General features: G+C 34.1%; 1 protein-coding gene across 1 annotated transcript in view; it reads left to right on the forward strand.

The window, feature by feature from the left end:
* The window catches only part of CSMD1 (CUB and Sushi multiple domains 1), a 1,117,781-nt gene that overhangs the window by 896,209 nt on the left and 201,568 nt on the right, over positions 1-20,004 (forward strand). The window contains exons 22-23 of the mRNA XM_039568608.1: positions 472-641; positions 7,329-7,485. Of these exons, the coding sequence (XP_039424542.1) occupies positions 472-641; positions 7,329-7,485 (327 nt within the window). The remainder of the gene's footprint in view (positions 1-471; positions 642-7,328; positions 7,486-20,004) is intronic.

Genomic DNA, 20,004 nt, shown 5'->3' on the forward strand with positions numbered 1-20,004 from the left:
TCCAGGTAGAGAAAAACATGTTTGAATGCTCTTGATTTAGTACCAGAAATTTTTTTTTCTGCAGCTTATTGACTGCTTTTTAAAATACTTATTTATAAAGCTGAATACAGAAGTAAAATCAATAGTGTGTTTATTTGAAATGTTACCACAACAACTATATTTCAATAAAACATTCTATTTTTATGGTATCCAGGCTAACCTGCATTATTGGTTAGTCTGACGGGAGGACCAGGGAATAAGTTGGAGGTAAAAGCACATAAGAGCACGTAATAAACAGAGACAGTGAAATGCAGGAGATGGCAACTTTGATAGGGTTTCTAGGAGTTGTTCCTACAGATGAAATCTAATAGAAATATACTTTTCCTAGATAGCCTGTTAGAGATTGCATAGAATCTAAATATTATTGCTAATAACCCATATTTTCTTGAATTGGATAATTCACTTTTGTTTTAATGTGTCTATTTTCTTTAGCTGAATGCGGAGCAACTGTCTCTGGAAATGAAGGAACATTGTTGTCTCCAAATTTTCCATCTAATTATGACAACAACCATGAATGTATCTATAAAATTGAAACTGAGGCTGGAAAAGGTATCCATCTTAGAGCCAGGAGCTTTCAGCTGCATGAGGGAGATATTGTTAAGGTAATAAGAGAAATAATTTCACTTTCTATGCTAAACATTCACATTGCATGAATAAATCTGTTTTTAATGCCAATTATCTTTATTTTCCTTCCACATTCTGATGCAAAATTAATGAATTTTAGGTGGATAGCATCACTACCTTTGTACTAGATTCAATTATTTGTACTAGATGCAAAGAAACTATAGAAGACATTGCGAGTTCAATTATATTTCTAGAAGTGTTAGACTGTTTAAAGTAGTTTATATCTTAAAAGGAATCCTAAAATTTGAACTTGGATTTTGAATACCTAGTATTTTTTCTCTTTGCACAATATTTGTAAGTGTAGCACAGGGATTTTTGGTTTTTTCCCTAAACAGAAACTAACATTGCAATATTGGCTAAAACTGTATTTATAGAGGATGTCTTTCATTATTTTATGTTGCAGGTAGCCTTTGAAACACAGCCTAAATATATAGAGATTTTGAGCATGCGCTTTTCTACCGCATGGTGATAAGTTGTCTTTTCCTAATACTGGCTGTTGCATTCTTGTATGTACTGAAAATCATGATACTCATCTGCAGTGTTGACCATACATTAAATTGGTCTTTCAAATTTATGTCTCCAAATTTTCAGTTAATTAATACTTAAAATCACAAAGTATTCAGAATTCAGTTAGCAACTTCCTTTCTGGATATTTCCCAGCAACCCAGTTAACATGTTAGAAATTGCTGTCTGCATTTCAAACTTGATTTTTTTAATTTGCACTGAGTGCTTCCCGCAATGAGTTTAAAGACATAGTTGTTATGGATCAAATATTGGTGGTTATATTTTTATCCATTTTGTCATCTAAGAGCTTCCTTATGTAATTGTGACAATTCAATTCCTACAAAGAACAAGGCATTTAGAAATATGATGAATGTGGGGAGGAAAGAAAAAGCCTTCATTTAAATATAGACATTTATATCTTTGTTATTATATCTGTTCTTTTCAACAAGTACAGTCTGCATTTGACCATGAAATAAGCAAAACTTATAGTTTAGTTTATAGACTAGAGAATTACAATCAAAAGAACAGCATTTTCTCCATCTTTACCCACAAAATCATTGATAATAAATGCCACCATGTTTATACCACCGTATAAAACACTATAAGACCTTGGTTTGGCTTTTAGATCAAAGGCAATTGAGTAGGTGGGCAAAGGACGTGGTCTGTATTGTCCTTCGGTCCCATTATCCATGGTCTGACAGTGCAGATCCCCAAAAGTATTTTTGCTCTGAACAGATGCAGAAGAGAAGAAAGAACTTAATTGCCCACTGAGTTGCTTGAATGTGGTACATAAGTCTCCCAGAAGCTTTGCAGTGCAGATATCTGGTTTATAAATAATTTAATAAAGTACCTAAAAATCAACAACAAAATATCCCTTAGAAATCCCTAAAGAAACATTCAAGAAACTCAGTTATCCTTCAGAACATCTCAGGAGTAATATCCAGTTACTTAGTGATATTCCCTGGAGATATAAGAAAGATATGCCAGAGACAAAGTTGTTCTGAGCAATCTGTTAGATACTTTCTTCTTTCATAGATCTTTCAGCACAATATTTCAGAGGATCCAGAGGAAGCAAAGGCAAAATTTTGGTGATGTCTGAACTGCAAGGTCTGTTCTCTGTTTTGAGTCAGCTGGCACAGCACAACTTCCATTTATACAATTAAGCTCTCTTCTACCAATTAAGGTCTCTCTATAACCTGCGTTTATTAAAATAAAGTCTATTTCCTCTCTATTCCCATGCCAGGATGTCCTTTTACATATTTTCATTGGAATCAGCACTTTGGCAGGACTATGGACTTTGAAGCTTGCTTTCTTTCCTATCTGCACCCAAAATATGAGCAAATTCTTTTATGAACACCAGCCTTCTATCTTGTGCCTGCGCAGAAGAAAGCTGCAAGACTGCCTTGCTGACAGCTTGCAAGGAATGCACTAAGCTTAAGAATATTTATAAACCTTGCACTGAAATATAGGGCATTTTCCCAGCTCAGTATCTTACTCTGTTTTTATTACCGCAGGCCTGGGCCCTAGGGTATATCACCATGTCCTGCAGCCATAGGGAGGAGGAGAGAAGATCCAGCAGGCAGGAATTGTGCAGCAAGATTGATTTATTTAATTATTTTACAAACTCTTTTTTAGACTTTTTTCTTCATAGTCTAATTGGACAAAGGATCAGCCACCCCTTGGGGGTGATTGGCTAGAAATCCTAAAACATCCATTGTCAAAATATTTTTCTACTGTACCATAAACAAGACTTTTCAAGGTTGCAGGTGGCTTGGTTGCTTACATGCCCTGCGACCTCTTCTGTGTGAGAGAAAAGTCTCTCATGGACTTAGAAAATAGCAAGAAAATCCTTGCTAGCAGCATTTTTGTATCTACATGTTTTAAAAGAAAAATCTGTATGTATGTAACGTTGCATTGGGTGTGGGTGCCCAGGCCCTGCAGCAGTGGGGGCTGTGGGGGCTCTGTGAGGGGAGGCCAGGGCTGCCCCAGCTGGACACAGCCGGTTCCAGCCAGACACAGCTGGTTCCAGCTGGACACAGCCGGTTCCAGCCAGACAGAGCGGGTTTCAGCCGGATCCAACCACCCACTGCAGGGCACGGCTGAGCCCACGGCCGGGGCAACGGCAGCTTGGGGGAAATGTATGTAAGAAAGGGAAAAATATGTTGCTCAGTAGTGCGTGATAAAGAGGGTCAATAAAACCTTGTAATAATAATGTAATAGTCCCAAGATCAAGCCACCAGGAGTGTCACACAAAGCATATGATGTTACTGTTTGAGGTAAGATCACTATGAACACCATGAGGATGTAGTGAAAGGATTTTGGAATGTTACCAATGTCAGCAAACTATACAGGCCTTGCCTCACTAGCCACCAAAGGAATATTTTAAAAGAATGTCCCTTTGGGATGATTTTACGCCATAAAACCTCTGCAGTTAAGGAAATTTAGTAAGTTTAGTTGCAAGTAATTTCTTTTTATTGTCAGAATAAGAAGCTTCAAGAAACTTTAAGAAACTCTAGCCAGCATTTCCCTCTCATTCAGGTGAGTGTTATACATTCCCACAGCAGGTGCAGATACATTAGCACTGTTATTGGAGCATTGGCCTCATGAATAACTGTAGCACTATCCTTTTCTTTTGTCTGCGTATTTTAACCCCAGCAAGTAAAACAAACACTTTCAATTCCTCAAAAATAGGGGAAACGAGGCATCCCGTAATGCTCTAGCTAAATTCATCATAAACACAGCTCCAAAAAATGCTGTAATCATTCCCCGCTGCCCCCAAGACCAGCTTCTGCAGTTTGACTACACCTGTAATGTTAAACTTTCGCATCTTGCACAATAAGGTGGGTCACTGGAACAGTCTCTCAGAAACAGTTTCTGGCCTATGCAGTTCCTGCTCTAATGCTTTCTCAGAGAAGATTTGTGAGGGTGTTAGTAAGCCTACATTAAGTGTGTTCCAGGGATGTACTGACAATAAATACCATTTAGACAATCAAGTTGTAGTGACTTGACTCCTACTCTGTCACTATTTAGTTCCTTTGAAAATATAATCTACAGCTATATATATTCAGCTCAGTATTCAAGTGGGAATATTGAGGCTGGATATTGAGATTGTAGTGTGTATGGAATGGCATATAATTTGCAAGAGTATTTCTGGCATCAATAAGACTAGTGCAGGAGGAAGGGTCAAAACTTGTTTTTAAGGAGAATGCATGCAGGTCAATGTCTGTAATTTGTGGGCAAAGAATTCTATAGCTGTGACAAAATTTGAACTTGAATTAGTGGGATAGAAATTTGAATTAAAGTAATAGAAACAGTCTCACCATTTTGAAAGGACATATGACAGAAGTGAATACTTGGATTATCTCTGGTTTAGAGCTTATCCTTTCTCACTCACTAACATTTCATCTTCTTGGTCTGCCTGTTTTAACTGCCGCTTGAAGATTCATAACTCTTTAAAGTGGCTGCTTATGCCAGAATCTTTATAATGCAGTCACAGTGAATTTGTTAGAGGCAAGAGGAAAAGCAGAATGTAATATTGTCTTTCATCTGTTTTGCCAAATAGACCTTCTTTTTTCTTCATGACTGAGGAAATTAAAATTGCAGCATGTGAATTATATTTCAAATGGGTTCTCCTAAATAAGTTAAATGTATGTACTAAATATGGATCAGTAATGATAAGTAGCCTAGACTAGTTTATTAAATGTATTCTGTACCTCTGGAATCAGTCACATATGACATGACACAATGGTTGCACACAAGCTGTCTATTGCGAATGATCCTTGGCCCACGTTAATTAGCATGACAAGCATTGTTAAAAAAGTGTTTTCTTTCCTGGGATGGTTCAACCAACTTTTCAGTGTAGACAAGGGAGATTCAGTGCTTGTATTTGTCCGCTAACAATGTTTCATTTTTTTGGAGTGGATATATACTTACTTATGTCTGCAGTGTTAGCAATAGATGGACAAGTGTCGCCACAAATTGTCACAGCCTTTTTTTGTTTTGTTTTATTATTTTTTGTTTGGTTTTGTTTTTTTACAGCTGCTTTCACAGTATCTCCTTATCTAATTTTAATTTCACAAAACACTCTTGTCATTTGGGTCTGGATTAATCTCAAGTGATTCTATAATTTAACTTGTGAATTCTCACGTAGGAGGAGTATCTCCAAGAGTCAGTGAGGTAGAACACTGTTGAAACAAGGTATCTGTAGTCTTTAGCTGGGGGGAGGGGGGGGTGTTTTTGTTTGTTTTGTTTTAAAGGTGAATAGAAATCTCTTTTTAAACATAGGTGGCATTTTAATTAATGACAATTAAGGGAACATTCCATTTCAAATGTTATCTCCCAGATCAAGTCTTATATATCTGTGGAAATAAATCTTATGGGGAACAAATGATTTACTTTATAAAATAGATTTTCAGATCTAATAAATAAAGTATAATCAGTCCATGAAAGTGATATGTAGTTCTGTCCCAAGACAATGGTTAGAAGCTTGCAAGTAATTTTCCAGATACTCTTAGTATAGCTTAAAGTCATATTTCTTCCAAGAGGTAGACCTTAAGGATGTGTTACTGCTTGCATGAATCTTAAATACAACTGATTGTATCTTCTGAGACTTCTCTTCTGTGCACCTTGGTATAAGACAATCTTTGCATCAGTAATAAAGGCTGAATCTATTGTTCTATCAATGGCTATCACAACATATTATTTTTCAAAAGCTTCTTTTAGAGAAGGTAATTATTTATATCTATGTATGTTTGTTAAAGTAAATATATGCTTTTGTCTTTAAAAAGTCTTTATGTGTGTTGTTTTTATTATTTTATTTTATTAATGGCACTTGAGATGAACATTGGTACTTTCAAGACATTTACCTATTAATGGCACGCTGGTATTTTCTCCACAGCAAAAATAGAATTGCTTTTAATTGTTGGTTCTCACCTACAAATGTTGCAGTGGTCTTTCATCTCAAAAGAAGCATTTCTAAATTTTATTAATAGATCTAACTGGACATTCAAATAGGAAGAACCGTCTGTGACTCAGATGTAGCAATTTAGATTGTTAAATGGGTCACTCCTGCTTCTGTCTGGAATCAGCATGAATCCTCACTGTACCACAAGGTCTGCAAGAGGAGGGATGAAGATCCAGTGCTTGAAATATTTACTGTAATTGTAGCTTTTGCACTGGTTGTCTCTAGTCACTGTAGGACATATGGGACATGGGCAAATTATCTTCCATTTCATATCAGAAACCAGCTGTTCAAATTAATTTCTTACTTTTATATAAGCCTTGACATGATGTTTCATATGTGGTGTATATTCACACACTTTATATTGCTTATTTTTCCATGAGAAAGTACAGAAGATTAATTTAAAGAAGAAATTAACTTTTAAAGTTCATCTTGAGAAAACAAACCAACTAACAAAACAAAACCTCTGAAGGCTGTTTTCACACTTTGTTACATTCAAGGTTTTACAATAAGAAAAAATATTTTTTTACTGCCTAGGCAAGAGTTTATACTTGTCCTGTGTTGGTGAACAGTCAAAAGGGCATTCTTAAAAATTCTAGGATTTCAAAAAGCAGATAGGCTGATATATTGTTGAAAGTTTTCAGTAAAATAACTCGGTAAATATGAACATCTCTACAATTAATTTGGAACTAGACTCACATACATTTTTGAAAACTTATCTTTGTTAAAATCTATAATAAACCAAAATTGCTGCAAGCTTAGATCCTGGGATAAAAGGTAACAGATTGACTTCAATATCTCAGTTTTGCTGTTGATGTATCCAGACAGGAGAGAACAGAGTAGGCTGTAAGGGTTTACCTTCAATGGTGATTTCAGAACTTCTGTTGGCTTTTGTGAATAATTGAGAACAATCTGAGTTTATGAAACCTCAGAAGACAGAGTTGCATAAAAATATTAATTTCTTTCAAGATGAGGTCACAAAACTGAAAAGGCAAAAGAGTATAAAACACCTTAAGGGCGACAGAATTCTTAAGATTTCACTGAACTGTATAACCAAGGGGTATATACCTCTCAAAATACATATATTAAGGTTTTGGAGAAACTATTGGCAATACATTGCTAATTTTGGAATTATTGTATAAACAAAAATCTTTCAAATATTTAGATTTGATGTCCAATTTCATGCTCTTATTTCTTCAAGGTGTATGATGGAAAAGACAGTTCTTCACGCTCTCTTGGAGTCTTCACCAAAAATGACATGATGGGAGTTATTCTTAATAGCACATCTAACCATATGTGGATAGAGTTTAATACCAATGGATCTGATACTGACCAGGGATTTCAGCTGACTTATACAAGTGAGTAGCTCATAAATATGGTCTGATTGATTGCTTTGTGGGGAAATGCATATTTTTCAGCTGTAGTGATTTCTTTTGGAATGTTGCAGGTAATTTCCTAGAATCTACTGTGGTTAAGAGACTGAACTTTACTTGTCTACATGACTGGAGAGGTGTTAGTAATTTAAAAACATTTCTGAAAGCAAATTTGTAAGTTTTTAAACTAAGAATGCATGATTATTTTTAAGACTTAGTAGTGGGGTTGTGACATATGTGGGTTGAATATGTTAGTTGTTACATTGTAGCAGAAAACATACAGAAAGACTGTTTCCATTTTAAAATGGAAAGTTCAATCTCTTCAGTCAAATCAGACAAGAAAAGAAAGGAAAAGAAGAGAAAAGAAGAGAAAAGAAAAGAAGAGAAAAGAAAAGAAAAAAAGAAAAGAAAAGAAAAGAAAAGAAGAGAAAAGAAAAGAAGAGAAAAGAAAAGAAAAAAAGAAAAGAAAAGAAAAGAAAAGAAAAGAAAAGAAAAGAAAAGAAAAGAAAAGAAAAGAGGAAAAGAAAAGAAAAGAAAAGCAAAGCAAAGAAAAGAAAAGAAAAGAAAAGAAAAGAAAAGAAAAAAGAGAAGGAAATAGAAAAACAGTACAAATGAGAATAAAAAAAGTAATGTGTACCTGGGTGCGCACTCTTAATCTGGCCTGACTGATTGTCAGGATTTTTTATGGGAAATAACTCTGGGGATAACTAGTTTGTTTCCAACACACATAAAGAGATATTTTGTCCAGGTTTCAAGGAATCTCCAAGTTCCCTTTACTTTCAATTTATTATCTTTTACATTACTTTCCATGAGTTGCTGTTGAATCTTGCAGAGCAGAGCACCACAACATAGTGTGGCACAGAAATGGAATCATTGCTCATTTTAGTATATCTGATGTTTTCCCTTTGATTTGGAGCAAGCTGTGGAATAACTAGAAGTCGTTCACTCTCTCTTCTTTCTTTCTGCTGTGCCTAGTAAATCTGAATGTTTTCCTACCTTTAGATGTTTTTTTCTTACCACTGAAGATTGACTAGGGAAATCTACTCTGATTTGCCTAGAGAAATTGTAGATTTTTTCCTTTGAAAGAAAAGGAACCAAAGACCTGTTTTAAAAACAATCTTATTTTAAGGGCTCTGATTTCAAGGGTCTTGAAACAGTTCCTTTCAAATCCTGTTTCAGTGATCAGTTCCACCAGCTGTTTACAAATGTAATTTTACTTAAAAATATAATTTTGTCTAATTTCTACATTCAATTACTTGATTTTGTTACACTTTATTTTGCAATTCTATGAAGATTTGCTCTCCTGCACCACATTTTTCTGTGTAAGATACAATAATTAATGTCCTAAGTCTTTTTTTCCTGACTGTTTGATTAGTTTTGAATCTCTGTTTTCTGTTCTTCCAAGTATTTTCACATTTTCTGAAGTGTGTAGACAGAATTTGACATAGTCTTCTAACAGTAATTTTAATACTGGGTAGAGAGGCAAAACTTATGTCTGCATAATATTTTACTTTTTTAAAAAATTTTGGTTGCCAAGTATCTAATTTATTTTATCAGAAGTAATCAATTTGCAGACATTCATGTTGAAAAGCTTATCTGTAATGACTTTTCTTCCTACTTTCTCTCACATGAGACAGTCCCCAATTGTAAATAAAGACTAATTCTTTACTTCTCACATGTGTTTTCAGGAAGCTAAATTCAATATAATAAATTTTGAGATAGTGACCATCTGACCAGGTGATTCCCTTCAACTATAAGTGTTATTTCCAAACCATTCAGTGTGGGTCTTTTCACTATTCATAAATTAATACAAGCAGAAGATTTATTCTTTTGCAGTGCTCTTTGAAAGCTGGCTGCAGTGCTGACTCACATTCTTTTTCTGAAAGAGTCCCATCCTAGTAATATCTTAGAGATTAGATATACCAGAAATTTATACTCATTATTTGATGGATTTGGAATTTTTTGGTGCAGTTACAATTTAGTTACTAAACAAATGTGTCCATTTTTCATTTGCTATATACATGAAATGCAAAATGATAATTATCTTTTTGGGTTAGTAAAGCTATAGCTTACAGTGGAATTAACTGAAAGTTTGCTCTGAAGATAATTTATTCACTTTTCAGATTGAATTATAATGCCAGATACTTTAAAATTACTAAAAAAAAAAAAAAATCAAAAAGTTGCTGGAATGTGGTCTCACTGAAGGAAATGAGAAATATATGCTAGAGTGAATGAAATTGAAAAATTAATATCATAAGGCAGAGATAGGAGAATTGATGGTGTAATAAATCAGGCAATTAATTCAGGTTACTTCCTATCTGGTTGCTGAGTTCTTGCTACCCACAAGGCGTCATCAACTGCCCTTAACTTTTGCTCTTTGTGGTACTTTTTTTCCTATTAATGCTATTGAAATTAAGAAATAACATTGCGGGGTATTATTAAAAAGACTAATGGAAAAGTTTGCTATTCTGTTTGTGTGCAACTACCTTTCCATCCTTTTTGATAGTGTGAATTTTGAAGATTATGTTAAATTTAAAAATACAATAGAAGAAAAATCTAATGATCCATGAGAACAGAGAAATGGATAAAGAAAATTTTATCTGTTTTCAGAATTTCATTGCTGACATAATAAAATCAAATTTAATAAACTCAGAAACCGAGATGTTTATATAAATTGTAGAAATCAGAATATAAGCAGATATTAAAAGGAAATCTATAAAGAATTCAAGCTTTAAATGAAATCTGATGAAATTTCAGATAAAATCTTCTATAGAGGAAATTGTTTCAGCTAATACTGAATGGAAGCTGGAAATTACAGTTATGTTATTCTTTGTTCTGTAGCTACAAGATGCTTTCAAGGAAATGGATTTATCATGATAGGTAGAGTTAGTTTTTACTAGAAAAGACCATGAAAACATCTGTACTCTTTCTCAAGTTAACTGTTTTGGGAAACTAAGAAATATTTTCAGTGAAAACTAAAATTACAATTATTTTATTTAAGGAATCTGCTTCAGAAAAATGGAGAATATTTTAGCCTGAAATTGGCAGAGTAAGTATATATGGAGTAAGAGTCATTGACATAGTAATTTGAGCAATAGCTGAATATGACTCTACCAGAGGACAAGAAAAATGAGGAAAAAAGAAGGAAACGTGTCTACTTTGTGTAAAACAAGTTTATATAAAGCCATTTCCTTATAGTGTGTTAAGAGGAATAAGGTAAAGTGTCCACTTCCAGTACCTCTGTACTTCTGTCAGAGGAAATGACTGTGAACATTTATATCTCAGTGCTGAGGAAATGACAGCATAAGCTTGATGACTTTAATTCCCTCTGAGTAGAGGACATCAGTAGTGATCTTCATGTAAAATTTTAAGTGTATGCTTGTAGCCACAACTGACTCATGTGACAGCTGTTTTTTTCCCTTGAGAAAATGTCTGTTATTCTTTCATAATAGCAAGTTTTATAATTCATGGGATCTTTTTCCCTCCATCGGATTAGAACTTTTCTCCCTGAGACGCCTCTAATTTCTGTAGGGAAGAGAAGATTAGATGCAGGGATTCCCACAGCTAATCCTGTTCACTGCTCTAAGACTTGGCCACTGTGGTATAAAGATGCCAGTGCTTTATGCTGTCATGTCAATGGCCTTTAACGTTAAATTGACATTTAGATAAAACCAAAATCTTTTTGTTGACACACAGTGACAGGCAGAAAAAGCAAAACACAGCTGTCTGGTAAAAGTAACAGACTGCAACTTTAAATAAGGAGCAATTCAGTACAGCTTCTGAATAACAAACAGGCATTCTCCCTGCCATGCCTAACCACTCCCCTATCACACAACAGGAATTTTAACAGTGGCTGTTTTCACTCATCATGCCCTGAACTTTGACTTGTGTCATGAGTGCTTCCTTGTTCCTGTTTAATCCTCCTGCCTTGAACATAGTCTCACTTTTCTTAGATTTTGGAAAAATGAAAAACAATACCTTCACACTTTATCATACGTGTCATATACAAATGTTTTGTGACCCTCTGAGTACTGCCTAATGCTGCTGCTGTATGATCTATACGGACTTGTACAGATCACAGATCACTCAGCTCTGTACTGTACTTGCACAGTTTTCTCAGTAAAGTTCCCAAACATTTGAGAAGAAAACACTCTTTCCCTTCACAGTTCCAGCTAGAAATCTCAAAACTCATTTCTTTTCATGGTGCCTGATGATAGATGTCTATATTCATGATGTGTAAGGAACTTTACTGCTGTGTAGAATTGCCCTTTGGACTCTTTTCAGACCTGAGGGTTTTTACCATGTGCTTTGCACTGGCAGTTGCTTGTCTGAAGTAGCATGAAGTTGCTAGACATCTTTTTTAGGAGCAGCTTATCTATCTCTCTGTGGCAATTAAATGGTTTCCCAGTCCTGTGCAGTAAATAATAGAAGCAGAAGCTTCACTTATCGGCAGATTAAACCTTAGAATATATTGTAATAAGTCAGTGGAAGGGTCCTTCCTGAAATACTGACAGATATTATCTGTAGGAACATGCCTGGCTGCACTGGCCCACTCAGTACAATGTTCTGCCTCTCAACAGACTCTTCTGTGTTTCAGAAACATGAAGAACTGCTTACAGACATTTTAAAGTCTGAAAACGATTAAGGAATTTGTGGTATACTCTGAAGTTAGATTTTGGATTTCTGAAGGCCTGTCACTGACCTGTCCCTGATTTGCTGCTCTAGACTGAAAATGAGATTCCATGTTAGTTCCTCAACAATTGTTTTTTATTTGTTTCCTCCACTTCCTTGTGATATGAAATTAGATATTCTCCTGCTCTTCTGTGCTAAGATGGAAGTGAGGGCTGGAAAAATCTCACTAAGGATTTTTCTTTATGAAAATGAATGGTGTGTAGGCACAAATCATAATTTAATGGAAGCATCCTTAAATTTCGAATCCATGATAACCATTTCTTTCTCTGAAAGCAGAATCCTGCATGACTATAATTTCTTTCAGAAGAGTTCAGACTCCTGAGCTGTACTTCACTCCACAGAACTTAACACAGATTTAGGACTGTGCACGGATATTTTTCTTTTTTTAATGAGGTTTAATATTTTTATTTGCATTTATCATCCTTTATATTTAGCATAGTTATTAGTTTTGCGTTATTCTCTTCATTGGTCTGAAGATATACTTTTCATTTTAAGGAAAGAAATTTTAAAGTACATTTCTCAAACATGATGCACTGGTTTAGCATTCATGGTATTCCGTTACAGATGAAGATTTAGTTCTAATTTTCAGTTTAAGTTCTGTGTTATAATCATTCTTTAACCCTACTTCTTTCAAGGGATAGTGAAAGTTACTGCATGGAAGGTGAATCTGAATTAGCATGGTCTAAATTTATATAAATTATTTAAACCATTTATAATGGTTCATTTAAGAGAATCATGAAATTTAATTTAGTTCATTTCCTATTCTACAGTAATTGAAAATGTTAGAATGTCAGTGAAAATAATGTTCTGAAACTGCAAATTCAGACAATTACTCTAGCGCACAATTGGACTCAAATTCAGGAAAATAGTGGCTTTGCCTCGGGGTGTAAAATGTCAGTTTAGCAGAACAGTAATGATAAGAAGCTCTTCCAGTTTCCTTTCCCTAATTAGTCTGTGTATAAGATCTGCTCCAAGTAGAACCTTTACACACTGTAGTAAAAATGTAAGACAAAACTAAAGGAAAATATACCAAAACTAAGAATTATTAAATGAGTATGTCTTAACCTATACAGGTATGACATAGTCTCAAGTCCTATTAAGAGCAGTACCATTATGTGACTAACCCCAAATGAATGTAAGCTATATTGCATGCATAGAAAAAGCTCTTGTAAAAGAAAGTTAAAGTTGTAAAGTTGTCAGAAAGAAGGAAGATGTTAACTATTTCTTCTTTTCAATTAGGAAAAAAAAGGTTTGATATGTAGGAGGTATCACGTGTGGGAAAGGTAATTTGTTAAACGTTATTGATCTGGTTCTGAAAATTGTCAGTTGAAGGTGTCCTGACTTCTCTGTGTATGGTTCAGAGACTCTCATCTGCTTAAAAGCACTGAGTTTTCCCAGTGTTGTAATTCACATCTATTAGCAAAAAAAAGGGCTGCTTTTTAAAATCTCTTGTTATAAAATTTAGAATGCAGTTATGATTTGCAGGTGAGAAAGAGACTGGCTAGCAGAGATCACTGGAGGTGTCCATATGCATATGATGTTTTACATTTATATTAAAATTCTATCTTTAGAGTATGAACATAAGATTTTTCAGTAATGTCAATTCAGGTAGGCTTCTTAAGTGTACTTTTTTTCTCATCTGCTGATGTATTCATCCTAGCTAAAAAATGTGATTGAAATTTGCAAGCAGATTCCAGCTAAATTCATAATCTCAGGAGTGATGGCCTAAAGACTATATTGCTTTAATATTAAAGAAGTGATCATATTTGTAGTGTTATTAATGAGCCCTTAGTGGGAAGAGTTTCCATGAATTTGTCAATGCAGTGGTTTGAATGACAGAATTTCTTTATCTTCTTTGCCACCTCAACCTAAACTTTTTCTGTCATATTTTAAAAAGAATCTATTTCTATGAAGCCATTATAGACTTTGTCATTATATATATGTGCAGCTGGATTTAATGAGTTTTAGCTGGGATTTGTTCCAAAAGTTTGCTCATTTCCCCTGTTTTTCACAAAAAGACTTCTGTTTATTTATACTGAATCATTTCCTCTTTTCCAAGTTTTAGATGAGTAGACAGTAGAGTTACTGTTAATTTTTTTCCACTGCTATAATTACCAGAATTTTCCCATGAGCAAAAATTCGTGCCTGAAAACTTAGAACACTTGAACAGAACTGCCAATATCCTATTGTTCCTTACCCCTGGCCTTCTTGCCTACATTGGCCTCATGTTGAATGAAAAATTATTATTTCCCATTTGGGATTATTGGCTCAACCCTATCTTTTGGGAAAGAGAGGCTTATAAGCAGTTCCTTAAGTCAGGTAGATATCAGCACTTAGAAACCTAGGATGTTTGAATAATCCTTCTTGCAAGCTCCTTCTTGCTGCAGTTCAAATGTGAGATATGTTAGGTGCATCATTATTGATTTGCTGTTTAATTTATGAAAGTATTAACCATAGCAGTCAAATTATAAAATCTAAGCTACACAAATGTAAATGCATTATTCTGTTCCATACTTCTAATAGTCTTACACAAAAGTAGAATCTTATATAATATATATTGTAATATATACTATATAAATTACAGTATATAATAATATAATATATAGCATATCATATTATATAATATAGTATATAATGTTAGACATTTCAAATAACTTGTGGGTGCCCCTGAGATCAAAGTTTGATCTTAACTTTCTTCTGACTGATTTTTCCCCTTTCTAAAAGCATGCATTTTCAAGAAAAATCTAGAATTACTTTGTAAAGATTTTAACAGTTTAGATGTAACCATGTGAGGTTTTCTCCATTGCCTTTATTATATTAGGGAACTGTTTACATTTCAACAAATTAAGATTGGTGCCCTCAAACCTAGTTATTTTTTATAACTGAAGATTAGAAATAATAGGAAACAGATTTTTTTCCATTCAGCTAAACTATGTTTCTAATGTTTCTAATTATTGAAAATAGTAAGAAAGTTATTTCAGAATAAAATTAAGATTATTCCTTCAAAAGTTTATGCATATTAAAATCACCCTGCCAAAACTATGTGTACATGATATATGGACAGAATTAGGGATGCATGTAAAGAGAAGACTATTTGGAACAAAGATAGTTAAAGATGAATGCTATAAACCTATTTATTTCTAATCCTTCTGTTTCCATAAACTTTCTAGATGGGAAGAGTTGCTTGAAACAGGATGATGAAAGGTAGACAAGATTTATGTTTTTCTTATTATTCAGTTGTTCACCACAGTGTATTCAGAAATTGGTTTTCAGAAGTTCTGGGCACAATACCACTAGCCAGAATAACAGGCGGTGTGGTGTGTGCATGTGATTCACCTGTCAGTGTGTGAAGGGATCAACATAGTTGGAGATGACAGGGTTTTAACTTTCAGTCCTGTCTGTGCCATACTGCTTTTTATAAACATGTACAGTGCATTTTCCATTTTTAATCCATCCTTTACATTCATGGTGACTTCATTCCTCTAAGGATGAGTATTTTTGAAAAGACTGTGAGCAATGAATGAATTTGCAAGCACTTAAGCATTTGGTATGTGTTAAATCAAGGTACCTTGCACTAAATAACACAGGAAAAAAAGTGTGTGTTCATGTTATTTCTTTTTCTTTTCTTTCCCCTCTGCCCAAAAAAGAATAAGACCAGTCTCTTCTAACAAGCCACCTACAGAATATTTTTAAGTACTGTCTGTATCAGTCATTTTCCCACTGATCATAAAAGACGTTTTAGACATGGAGATCCTGAAGATACCTTTCCATAGATACTTGAAGTTAGAGTTCTTAAACTCACATCGAATTTCATCTTTAGTCCCTGCATCTTCTATGGAGTATAAATTATAACTAATTATTCACTTGCTTGCTGATTGCAAAGCTTATTTTTATGCTTTCTGTATATTCACAGCAGTCATCTTGCTGCAGGGACATATATTTGCATACCCATTTCTTTCAAGTATTGTTATTTATGTATTTTCTTTCAATAAAATAATAAAAACCTGTCTTCTACTACCTGTCTACACATATTTAACTTACTTCTTAAATTTGCTTCTTAAATTTTTATTTGTTTATGGGGACACTGTAGCTGAAAAAGGGAGAACAAAATTTTCGGATAGGATACATGGACACAAAGAACCTGGTTTGAAATTGGTGGGAAAAGGCCCTAGAACTTTTTGTAATATATTTATAACAGGAGAAAATTACAGAAAAGTATTCTTTTTCATTTTATATTCAAAAGACCTGTTATTGACTACATGTCCTAACATCTCTATTTTACATATTTTACAGGTTTACCTAAATTTTTTACATGTTGCTCATGTTAAGATGAATTGCTGAAATTCCTATTAGAAATTATTGTCCATTGAATGACTGTCTCATTCATATAGTCAGTATTAATTGCCAGTTGATTGCCAAACTTTTGAGAAATTAAAAGTGTACTTCTCAGTTTCCAAAGGATGCAAAGCAGGAGTTTCTGATACCTCACTGTAGCCGCATTATCCAAACACTTTTCTTTCTATAGATTTTTCTATCATTCTAATTAGGTAGAGATTTTGTAATTGGCCATTTTTCCTACATTTTTTTCCTACAGCTGTAGGTTTCAGGACACAGTTGCACATAAATGGTTCCAAGCTAGAATGAAAATGCCAAGAGCTCTTATTTTGAATTGCATTGATTTAATTAAATAGACTATGTTATAGATGCTTAGGATGCAACAACTGCAGAATGAGTATTTGTTGACATTTACATGCATTTAGAAATACATTATATACTCTGAACATTAACTCAAGTATCACTTCATATTTTTAATTACTCTTTGACAGTTCAAAAATATTCTGTGTTAAACATATAGACTACACTTATGAGCTTAAATGACTTAAGATTAGGCAACTCTAGAAGAGTTGCTGGTGTTTCCAATATTTTCATCTTACCTTTATTTTATAATAAAACACGTTAATATTTCCATGCATGTATTGAAATAGGATTTTTATATGCACTTTTCCTTCTTCTTTTGAAGTCATCCTGAAATCTGTTCTCTCATCACTTTCATGAGCTGAAGATAGGTTATACATTATTTGTGAGTTCTGTGTTCTGTGGCAAGCAGAAAAGACAATGCCTTTTCACAATGGGCATGGGCAGAGCCCACCCAGTCTAGACTTACAGTATAGTAAGTAATATAATTATTAGAGATTATTAAAGAGTATTTGGCATCCCTTTGGTGTTTAATATATAAGCTGCAAAACCCTTTTTGCATTCAAAATAATTAACTCCTCATGGTTTATCTGCAAAAATTTTCATTATCTGTGAAATTTTCTTAGCGATTCATGGTATTTTTGCTGTATTTCCTCATATGTAACAAACAGTAATATTAACAGGAAATTATATGAATATAAACTTATGTATCTAAGACAAGATTATTGATACTGTTGATCTACACCTACATGCTAAATTTTTATGTTTTCAGAACATGTTCATCTTTAGATTAGACATCTAAAGTTTTTAAAATAACCCAGCTGGCATTTCTTTTAAAATGTCTTTACAGTTTTGTCTGGAGGCTTTCTATTTAGAGTTCTTACTACAAAATAAGAAGTTGATGTCGAATACAGCACAGGTTCGTACTTTGGAATTTACAAGAAGAAATTCTTAGTTGGCAGTTACAGTGTTCTGGGATCATATTTGAGGCCAAGGTTCCACGGTCTTAAAAATGAATTGGTGCAGCATCAGGGTGCCCAGCAGTGCAAATCTGAACTGGACCTGGCAACAACACAATTGAATTCCTGTAAAATTAACAAGAGCACACAGAAGAAAACTTATAAGCATTTTGTGCTTTTATGGTAGTTTTATATATGGTTTGGCATAAAGTCAGAATGTCCTTGACAGAAAATAATGAATTCAACATAGCTGTAAATAAAGCTAAAGTGTCAAAAGCACTTGAACAAATTAGCATAATGGGACCACAGTATTAAGGGCTGTGATGTTACATTTATTTTATTGTCAGTTCAAGTATTTCCTCTTTTTTAAAACTGTTATCTTCCATCGCCATAAGTACAGTTTTAATTGTCATAGTACATTTTTTGCAAAACCTGAACAATGTTTACCAAGCAAGAAAGATAATGAAAAGAAAATGAAGGAATAAAACCCTGCAGACTAATTTCTTGGTTTATATTATGATCCCTTGTAACAGTGTGCTTATATGTTCTACTAAATCAGTCATAATGTAATATGCATCAACATACCTTTGTGTAGAAAGTAAAATTTGGATGAGTACCATAACTCACAATTCAGAGTGTCTTTGTTGCTTTTGTCCATTCATAGAAGTCTTAGTGTTGAACTGAAGGTTAGAGTTTCAAATTAGGGACCAAAAGTGCCTAAAGGCTGGTAATGCACCTTTTACGTGCTTACATTTTCATGTGTCTGGCTTTAGGAGAGTGATTGTTTCAAAATACTATAGGACTTCTTCTAGTAGGAAATTACTTGGTATAGATTACTTACTTTTCATATAGCCACTGTAGGTTTACATGCAGTCTAAATGCACAGGTATATATATACTAAAACTGTGCTCTTCCTTTCAAAATGAGTGAAGGGAACATTTGCAGATACCTCGGGATGTTGTCAACTTCAGTTATACGTACACTGTGCAATACAGAATCCCTGAAAATTTCCCTTGAAGACACAAAATGAACACTCTCTTCTTCATATTGACAACAGGCTTTGGAGGGCACAAACTTGAAGCTGAACTGAAAGTTGTGCTTCATGGATGCACATAGCATATTCCACCCACTAATGGACGCAAAAGCTAGTCCAAGGTAAAAACCCTTGAGTGCAGATAGTGTGGACATCATGTTTTCAGCTTCATTGTTTCACTGCCCAGATTTGCTTTTACTATACTGCACTGCTTACTAACGCAGCTAGTACCACAGTGCCCATCATAATTAAACTGAGTTGAAAGAAGCTGTAATTAATAGTCTACATATATTTGCAGATGTCAATAATTTTTGCCCCTACAACTGATATTTCTACATTCCTGATTATTTACATCAAATATGACAGAGTAAATCACATTGGACAGTGCCAGAAGGTCACAGCCAATCATCAAGATATATTCTGGCTGTTTTGGTTTTAGTTTAACAGGCTTTTATGCATTCATTGTTCTGACAATCCTATAATGGAACTCAAGAATAAGATAACTGGCAGCAATTTGCCACTACAATAATCTTTCTCAGCAGTAAGAATCTTGGCAGAATTTTTCTGATGCTGGCTTGTTGCAATGTCAGGTAAACCCGAGTACTATGATTGTGTGGAACTCATGACCATATTGCCCTATTGTAAAAGTTCATAGCATCTATTTTAACACTGAAGTTCTGTTGCAACATTTCTACAATGATATTTCACAACAATATGATCCTTTATGACAAATTACTCCAGATGTACAAGAGCATCAGGGAAAAAGGGAATGAAAAGTTCTGTGTTTTGTGTATGAGAGGAAGGGAAAGAGACTGGGAAAAGAGAGCACAGGGCAAGATACTGCTGTGTTTGCACATGATGAACGGCACCTACATGCATGTGAAATACCCCAATTTTTAATAGGCTGTCTGATAAACAATGATAGTCTTGCTGGTGGAGAAATGTAGTGAACATGGGGCTGAAAATTATGTAATGTCATTCTTACAGTTTTTTTCTAGAGTATTCAAAGTGCCATTTAAAAAATTTGGCATTAATGCCAGCAATTTGTTAGTTGGATGTTCTTGCAGAGAATATTTTTGAAATACAAAGAGCAATAATACTTTTTATTATGCCACAGTGAATGTT

The sequence above is a fragment of the Corvus cornix genome, chromosome 3, assembly GCF_000738735.6.
Source record: "Corvus cornix cornix isolate S_Up_H32 chromosome 3, ASM73873v5, whole genome shotgun sequence".
Classification (NCBI taxonomy): domain Eukaryota; kingdom Metazoa; phylum Chordata; class Aves; order Passeriformes; family Corvidae; genus Corvus; species Corvus cornix.